Genomic DNA, 9,758 nt, shown 5'->3' on the forward strand with positions numbered 1-9,758 from the left:
CTCCCGTAATATTCCGTATGTTTTCTGTTCATAGGATTTTAGTTTAGTGTCTGTATATGGATGTTAATATAGCAAATTCCTGTAAGATTAAAATAAAATAAAAATATCAAAATGAAACAAGAAGCATTTAGTTGTGAGCTAGCTCATTATATAACTTCTAGAACTCAAACTAAGTCCTCTCTATAAGTTTTCATCCACCTATAGTGATGTTTTGCTATTAAACTAGTAATTTTCTATTCAACTTAGAAAGGTACTATAATTTAACATTGCTCGCTCGTTTGCATCGCTATGTTTCTATTTATACTTTTTAATATTATTATTTTTTATATATTAATTTTGTGTAATTAATTTTGTGTAAATATATTTATAATTTTTCTTCTGCCCCTCTTGAGTTTGTATATTAATTTAAACTTGGTTTTAATACCAAGTAGGAAGCTTATAATAATACTTATTTGTAAATGAAAATCCGTAGATAAGAGAACAAGCCAATAAAGACTCTTCCAATGAAGGCTTCGGTATTTATTTTATTTATTCGAACATCCAAAAAAAGGTTATTGTACCCAAAAGAAAAATACATCCATTTTTTGTAGGGATAATTTTCAAATAAACTCGATTTTTGAATTTCTTGGGTTAAAATTACCTTATAAACTGAGTTTCATCAAATTCCGAAACAAATAATTTTTTACGATTTTTTCGAATTTTACTAAGGGGTACCCCTTGAAAAAATTGCAAATAATCGATACAAATTTATCTTCTCCAATTTCGATAAAACTCTGTATATAAGGTAATTTTGACCCAAAAAATACAAAAATCGGTTTCATTTAACGATTGGACGAATAATTCTCGAGATAATACCGGAAATCGATCCGAAATATCGTTTTTTTCGAAAATTTCTCGGCCAATCGCCAAATTAACTCGATTTTTGAATTTCTTGGGTCAAAATTACCTTATAAACTGAGTTTCATCAAATTCCGAAACAAATAATTTTTTACGATTTTTTCGAATTTTTCTAAGGGGTACCCCTTGAAAAAATTGCAAAAAATCGATACAATTTTATCGTCTGCAATTTCGATAAAACTCTGTATATACAGTAATTTTGACCCAAAAAATACAAAAATCGGTTTCATTTAACGATTGGGCGAATAATTCTCGAGATAATAACGGAAATCGATCTGAAATATCGTTTTTTTCGAAAATTACTCGGCCAATCGCCAAATTAACTCGATTTTTGAATTTCTTGGGTCAAAATTACCTTATAAACTGAGTTTCATCAAATTCCGAAACAAATAATATTTTCGAATTTTCTAAGGGGTTCTAAGGAGACTGTTCTTAGATATGATTGAAGTGCGAGCTTAGGGTTTGTATGAGGTTGCATGAGGTCTTTAAATCCTCTTTTTGAGGGCAATTGGTTGTTTTGTGTAACCAAAGTAATATGTACGAGATGGTAGACGTGGATCTCATTGATCTTGCATACGTTCAATAAGAAATAAGAATCACCAACCCGTTACAGGTTCCGTACCCGAAAAAATTGTCGATGGTTTTTAAAATTTTGTAAATTTTACTTTTTGAATATTCTACATTCCATTGTAATTAAATCAAATATATTGATGACTTTTTCTATTATTTTTTCTATGGTATCGTATCCAATACCAAATCAGTTTTTATACTAAACTTACTTAAAATAAGTACATTCAGAACCACAATGTTTTGGTATACACTCAGACATGATAATTGTTTTCTTGTTGTTTTTGTTAGTGTTATATTTCTGAAATAAGTACATAAATAATTAAAGATCGTATAAACTAAAGCGTATATACCAGAGTATATAAATATCCGTAGCTCAAAGGTATGTATAAAGCTCTCCCACATACCCACATACCCACTTCTACAATAAATGCATGTTTTTATAAGTTTTATAATATGTGTGTGTATTTTCTTCATATTTTTAATTTATTTAATTTTTTACAGTCAATTTAAAATACCTTAAATAAATAAGAAATATTCATTCATACATTTTACTTAAAATATTATATGCTTGTTATATTATTATTTTATACAAAGTGTACATTAATAAAAATGTATTATATAACATCAACAATAGGGTATTATACTATATTTGAAAAAAATACTTCAAAATGTTGATTTTGCTAATAAAAAGCCACCAAAAATTTATTTCGGAAAAATACACACGCTTTCTTGCCAAAAACTTAAATTAAATTTTAAACCAATTTGGTGACGTAATATCGGTATCATTATACGAAATAACACAGATAAGTTTGACAGATATATTCATAGACATTTGATTATAATAAATATAAATATTGATTATCTATGGATATATTATACCCAGCTGTCTACACTAAACTAGCTGATGGTCCATGGATCATGTCGATATAACATCACAGCAGGGCTTGCCCGCGTTTTAGGTCATGTGATAGACAGTTTAAAAATTACGATTTTTAATTTTAATATTAAAAAAGAAAAATGTGCTTTTATAATATCCATTGCTATTGGTTTCCTCCATAGAGATCCAGTCTTTTTTACTTTTAATCTATAATCTTTTTTTATTTAAATATGATATGATTAATCATACGATTCTGTTACATAATACAAAGAAATGCTTACACATCTTGTATAAAAATTGTAGCTAATAATTTATGAATAAAATACCAGGAACAATAATTAAAAACCAGTTGGTTACCTAGAATGTTAGGAACTAACCTGGATAGGTAGTTGGTACCTTTAACAAGGAGCTAGCTATATAGGTACACAACAATATTAAAAGTATATATCAACTATATACAGCTACCTACGTATATCAAGTCTATTATGTGTTAACACCAGCCACAGTTTCTACTATTATGTACCTATTTTATACAAGAATACTAAAAATATTATTGTAGTGTCTGTTTCAAAAGTGTATATTCACTATATTCACTTGGAGCTTTTTCAAGATTTTCGTATTTGAAATTTTTCCAAAAAATTTTAGCAAATGAAGTTTTGGCCCTAAATTGCCGGTATATTGAATGAAAAGTATGAGATGACTTATTTTCAATAAATAAAAGTGCTCGCCACAGTTTTCGATAAAAAGGCTGGGTAAGAAATTTTGCCGATATGTATTCAAAAGACATCAAACGAAAGTCATACTTTTATGTGTTAAGGGATTTATTACGTTTTCGTGCGTGAATTACAGGCTGGATGAATGTTGAATATTTCTTCTTTTATTGAAATCAAGCGAGAATGATTCTCGCTAGGCACTTAAGAATGGTTACGTTAGCTCGCGCTTAATGCGAGCTAGTAGAGTAACCGAATTTTTGTGCGGGAAAATTAAAAGTTTATTCTTAATTAATTTTGCTAACAGGCGTGGAAATGGATTGAAATTTTTATTTTAAACGCAGCAATAGACGCACTCACTTGCAGGAGCTAGGCGTACTTTATCCCTAACTAATTTCAATAATAAAAGAAATATCCGCAATCTAGCTGACCTAAAATCAATATTTTTCCCGACGTTTTCTTGATTTCTTGACATTGTCAGCCGTTTACTATTACTCCAATAAATAGTGGCAGATTGGACGGGTGGCAAAGAAACAACTGCCCACTTGGGCCTCGAAGTCGGACATTACAAAGCGGCTCGAAGTGCATTTACGAAGACCCTAAAAATAGGGTCTGAAGGCAAACTTGCATAAAAGCGCAAGAAGTTCATTAACAAAGACAAACAAAGGGGGGAAGCGACAAATTTTTAGGAAATGGCACCACAAGGGAAGCAAAAAAACGGCTCTATGTACAGATTTTTCCCACTAGGCAAAATAAACAATATAATTCATTCCTAACAGTTTATAGTCTAATAATATTTAAGGTATACATGTATAAATTGTACATTTTACCTTTTACCTTATTCACCTACAAACAGGAATATTCACTTAAATAGTACCTATGACGTCACTGGAGTTAACTAACTGGGTAACAAACTAGAACTACAATGTGTACACAACAAGTCACATTATAAAAGAAAACTTTTCGAATTTATAAATAGAAAATTGATGTTGTACCTACAGCAGCAAGAGTGTGTATTGCAGCGGCAAAACGAAAGCGATGCTATCGGTGCGAAGTGTGAAGCTACCTTGTTAGAGCTACCTAGCTAGATAAATGTAATTTTATGATCAGAGTATCTACATACAGGTAAAAGTATTTTTATACAGAATGTATGATGTAAAATTGGAAACAAACGCTAGAATCAAAGTGATCCAAGTAACGTTTGTATATTTATGTGGAAATAACATAACCAGTGTGTAAATACGTATGAACACGTAAAAAGTTTAAAAAAAAATTATTTTGGTTTCATAATAAAAAGTAGCATATATTTCGAATGTTACGCATGGGGGTAAAAGCCATTAATTTTCTCAAAACTTGAAAATAACATTTTTCTTTATTTTCTTACAAACATAAAAATTTTGGAATATGGGGAAAAAAATTCTCATTCATGCAGTTATAAATTTTTTACATTCATGAAGTTATTTATTTATTTTTTTATTTTGACCTTTTAAAAATTTATCTATAGCCTATGTGTGTCCTTCGTGGACAGCCAATATAACATAACCTAACCTAACCTTTAAAAAATTATTCAACATTATTAAATACCTAGGAAATTAAACAACTAATTAATAAAATTTTATTTTGTCATTAAATATAAACATTAATTTACATAAAATAAACAAAACACAAATTTACATAAATTTACAAAAAATCCGCTTCATTCTGGTTTCATAGTCTTCTTATATTATAAGAAGACTATGAAACCAGAATGAAGCGGATTTTTTGTCCACCTTTTTGAGAATTAAAAAAGGTAACTTTGGTAATGGAGGAATTTGAAGTTTCAATTGTGGCTCGATTATTGTGATTTACTTTTTAAAAAAGGATTTTACAAAAAGAGAAATGTAACAATTTCTCTCCAATTTTTTTAAAACTTTTGTTACAATCTTCCTGGCGTTGTTTTTCACATTTCCTGTTGTCAATTGTCTTTTTAAACATATATACGGTACACTTAAACACGGAAATCGAAAGGGTCAATTTTCATAAATTCGATTGAAAATTCACATTTCTAGATGGAAATTTTCTTCACTGTTGGCTGATGGTCTAATAACAAGTGAAATTTACAAAATTTAAAAACCTCCGACCAACTTTTCGGGGTACGAAACCCTAAACGCGCCGGGAAACATATCTTAGAGCACTCTAAATTAAATTACCTTTTTCTTTATAGCCTCTTCCAAACTGAGCCGATTCTGAAGATTATCACCAAATTTTTTTATTTTTTCGGGTACCTAACCCTAAACTCGCACTGGAAACAAGGCTAAGAACAATTCCCATTAAATTAAATTTAAAATGAAACAAAAAAAATCAAAATCGGTTCATTCGTTTAGGCGCTACGATATTGATCAAACTTATAACCTCTTTTTTTTTGTTCGGGGATTAAAAGGTAATAAATATAAAAACTACGTAGAAAATATTTAAATAATAGCGACCAAAAATTTGTTCATCTGTGGCTTACATCTTTCGATAAACATATGAAAATCGGGAAAAACCAAAGTCATGAGTTTATTAATTTGTTTCTAAAAATTTGTTGATAACTCGATCAACTTAAGATATATATGTTGATATTTAAATTTGAAAAATCGAAACACCATGATTTGAGTTTTTATACCATGTATATATGAAATATACATAGTATATTAAGTATAGTCCCAAGTTTGTAACGCTTAAAAATATTGATGCTACGAAAAAAATTTTGGTATAGGTGTCCATAGAATCACCTAATTAGTTCATTTCCGGTTGTCTGCCCGTCTGTCTGCCAACACTATAATTCAAAAACGAAAAGAGATATCTAGCTGAAATTTTTTTAATTTTTGGACTAGAGGTTGGCAAATGACACATTTTTGCCCTTAAATTTGAATAAAGTAGACAGTATTTTGAAATATACTAATAGAAGGGATTACTCCCTGTATCTGGTCTCTCCTTGGTATCTCCCATATCATATTCTTTTAGCTGACTACTATTTGTTAATTATTTAATTTTCTGTAAAGTTTTAACTTAGATGTGTTGCTAAGTACCCTTTAATGTTCCAAGGTCGTATACAAAAAACTCATTGATTTTAGTAATAAAACTCGATTTAAAAAAATTTATCAATGGCTATTATTAATTTACATATTTGTTAATTTAAATTTGTATTTATATTACTACTAATTCTGAGGTCGTTGTAAAGAACCAATTTTGTAAAAAACGAATCCGTCATTTGTGCAAATGTTGTCCGAAAGTGAAGTGTAAACATACCAAATCCAAAATATTGACAAAAACTTAATTTTAGGAGTGGATTGTTTTAATTGATGCATTATTTGCCAAAAACTGTTTTGTGTACAAATTTGTAAAACAGGTAAAATTAATTCCCAATTGTTGTGATAATCTTATTCCCGTAGTCCTGAAAAATCCTTAAAATAAAAAGTTATGCGTTAATATTCATTCCCTTCTGTTTCCTAGATATAAGAATGGAAACTTTTTTAAAAAGAACCTTGATATTGCAATTTTCTCTTACAGGATTTTAAACTACGAACATTTCAAAATTTTAACGATTTTAGTTTCCGAAAATGATGGAAGATGTGGAAAAATGTGGGATTTCATCTGAATTTAACTCCCATTACAAGAATAATGAGTATGTTAAATTTTCGTGCATATTTTAATATTTAATTACAAAGAAACAATAATTTATTTTTAGTAATGACTCTTGCGAAGATAAATTACGAGATAAAAATTTTACGCCACGAAATTCACTGCTAACGGATTTATTCGCTGAAAAACATATCAGTACCATTTATAACATGTGTGTTGTAATTATTGCATTAGCGTTAATATATTCGGCCCTGGATGAATATTTTGAAACTGGAAGGTAATTATTCAAAGAACGGTTGTATTCAAATTGGCTGAAAATTAGGTAAAATAAGTGCATATTAAACAATTTTTTTTAATTGGGATATTTGACTTAAAAAATATTAAAAAGCTACATTAAAAGATTTTGAGCCTATTGAAACTTTTGACTAAACCATTAAAACACCTTTTAACAAATTTTTTTACAATTTAGCCAAAAGTCTGTTTCTAAAAGGATTCAGAAAGATTCTGAAATAAATGATAGTTTTTTTAATTTTCAAAATCAAATTTTTTTAGATTAACTTTCGGAGTTTCCACAATACAAAGATTATTTAAAGGATTTTTTCCGCTTTGTGGATTATGGATTTGTATGTTTGTTGCAAAGCTAATTCTGTATTACATTTTCAATATTTGGGCTTATGTGCATACCAAATTACAACCAAATTGTAAGATTTATAGCAACTTTTGATTTTTCAATCAAAAAATTTTAATTTTTCAAAAATAAAAATTGGATTTTTTTACAGCACTACAAATAAATATTTGGGACCGTTTATGGATAATTTTGTACATTTTATATCAAGTCGCATTTATAGTAGGTTTTGCATTTTTGGCTCGCCTCAATCATTACGCAATTTGCACTGGTTTCGGGTTCTTTGGGGAGCAAATCAGACTTATGATGAAATGTCATGCATTTGTACGTAGTTGCATACCTGGCGTTTTAAATTACAACGATTTAGTGAAACATCAAGCTGGGATCCAACATTCAATTTTACCAGATTTTTCCAAATATTTATATTTTTTATTTGCACCAGCGTTGATTTATCAAGATAATTACCCAAGGTAAAAAAATTTTTTTCTAAAGCAAATTTTTATCAAGATAAAAATATAATTTTCTAGGACACAGGAAATTCGTTGGAAATTCCTTTTACGGAATGTGGTTGAGTCAATAGCGGTTGTATTTGTGATGAGTCACCTTATGGAACGATTTGTTGTTGGCCGTTTTGAGGATTATGGTGTGGTCCATTATGATTTCCCAAAACTGATGTTTAAAATTATCGGATTATCATGTCCAACACTTTTCATATACTTTTGTATATTTTATATATCTTGGCAAACATGGCAGAACACTTTTGCAGAAGGATTACGATTTGCTGATCGATTGTTTTATAAGGTGAGAAATAAATATATATCGTACTTGCATGTTTGGATATAACAGAAATTGATTTAACATTTTGAGAAAACATTCTTTTAAACATGCCAATAAAAAAATAGTCACAATGCTTTAAAAATCCTCGTTTTGACCCTTTGCCGAGGATTAAATTTATTACATAACATTATTCATTATATGTCAGCAAATAGTATGTGCTTTCAAATCTTTTTAAAATCCCAGGAAAAATATATAAAATCTTAAAATTTTTGGTTATAAAAAAAAAAATAAAAAAAAAATAAAAAGGCCCTTTTAATAATTTTTGTATTTAATAGGACTGGTGGAACGTCACAAATTTTGGTGAATATTTTCGTAAAGTGAGCTCAATGATCCAAGATTGGCTGTATATTTACATCTACAAAGACTTATATGAACATTGTGGATGCAGCAAATCATTTTCAATTTTTAGTGTTTTTATAATTTCCGCGGTATTTCATGAATATATTATTGGAATGGCAATTGAAATTTTTTATCCTGCGTGTTTTTTCTGGTTTACGGTTGTGGGTCCATTTGCAATATTGATATCAAAACAATTAGAGAGACTTAACAAATCTGCTGGTAACATGTTTTTATGGTTTTGTTTAAGTTTTGGAGGAAGTATAGTATTTTCATTATATTTAATAGAATTTTACGCACGACAAAATTGTGATTATCAAAATGATTCTATTTATGGATTTATTATTCCACGTTCTTGGATATGCAATAAATAAAAGTTAAATAATAACACAGCAACTTACATACCACAAGGAGGAGGATCTTAGTTTGTACATTTACACAATATTGATACGTAAGCATATGTAGGTTACTTAAACGATTAACTCAATGAACTGTTATTTTCATTTATTTTAGTTGATTTATATTTAATTGTACATAGATAATAAATATCTTACTGATATTAATATATCCAATATTATTATCAATAAAAATTGAAATATATAATATAAAAATTGATTAACATGTTTGATTCTAAAACCTGATACAATTTTAATTAAGCTGTGTTGTTGCCTACCTAAATTTCCAAGGTCCTATACAAAGAAGTCATTGATTTTAGATTTTAAACTGGATCTTTTTTAATACGCTACACTATTAATTTGCATATTTTTTTATTTAAATTTGTTTTACTATTAATTCTGAGGTCGTTGTATGGAATTGTATGGAATTGTAAATAACGAATTATTCATTTGTGCAAATGTTGCCCGCAAGTGAAGTGTAAACATACCAAATCCAAAATATTGATAAAAAGTGAATTATAGGAGTCGATTGCTATAATTGATGTATTATTTGCCAAAAATTCTTTGGGTATCAATTTTTATTTAAACAGGTAAAGGTTTTTTTTCTTTTTTGTAGAAAATTCTTTCCGTTATCCTGGAAAAATCTTCAAGTTAAAAAATTATGCGTTAACATTCATTCCATTCTGTTTCCGAAATAATAGGGTAGAAACGTTTTAAAAAATAACCCTGATATTACAATTTTCACTTACAGGATTTGGAACTTCGAATACTTCAAAATATTAACGACCAATTAACAATTTTATCTGCCAAAAATGATGAAAGAGGTGGAAAAGTGTCAGATTTCCTCTGAATTTAATTCGCTATTCAAAAATAATGAGTATGTTAAAGTTTCGTGCATATTTTAATAT

At 28.6% G+C, this 9,758-nt stretch overlaps 1 protein-coding gene across 1 annotated transcript; it reads left to right on the top strand.

Moving 5' to 3' along the window:
- The first annotated feature begins 6,250 nt into the window (after positions 1–6,250).
- Positions 6,251–8,829, top strand: LOC123296346 (sterol O-acyltransferase 1-like). Its single transcript, XM_044877808.1, has 7 exons — positions 6,251–6,424; positions 6,586–6,700; positions 6,764–6,934; positions 7,210–7,358; positions 7,437–7,752; positions 7,810–8,083; positions 8,395–8,829. The coding sequence occupies exons 2-7, from the start codon at positions 6,636–6,638 to the stop codon at positions 8,827–8,829; spliced, it is 1,410 nt and encodes a 469-aa protein (XP_044733743.1). The 5' UTR covers positions 6,251–6,424; positions 6,586–6,635.
- Positions 8,830–9,758: the final 929 nt, after the last annotated feature.

The sequence above is a fragment of the Chrysoperla carnea genome, chromosome 3 (genome assembly GCF_905475395.1).
Source record: "Chrysoperla carnea chromosome 3, inChrCarn1.1, whole genome shotgun sequence".
Lineage (NCBI taxonomy): Eukaryota > Metazoa > Arthropoda > Insecta > Neuroptera > Chrysopidae > Chrysoperla > Chrysoperla carnea.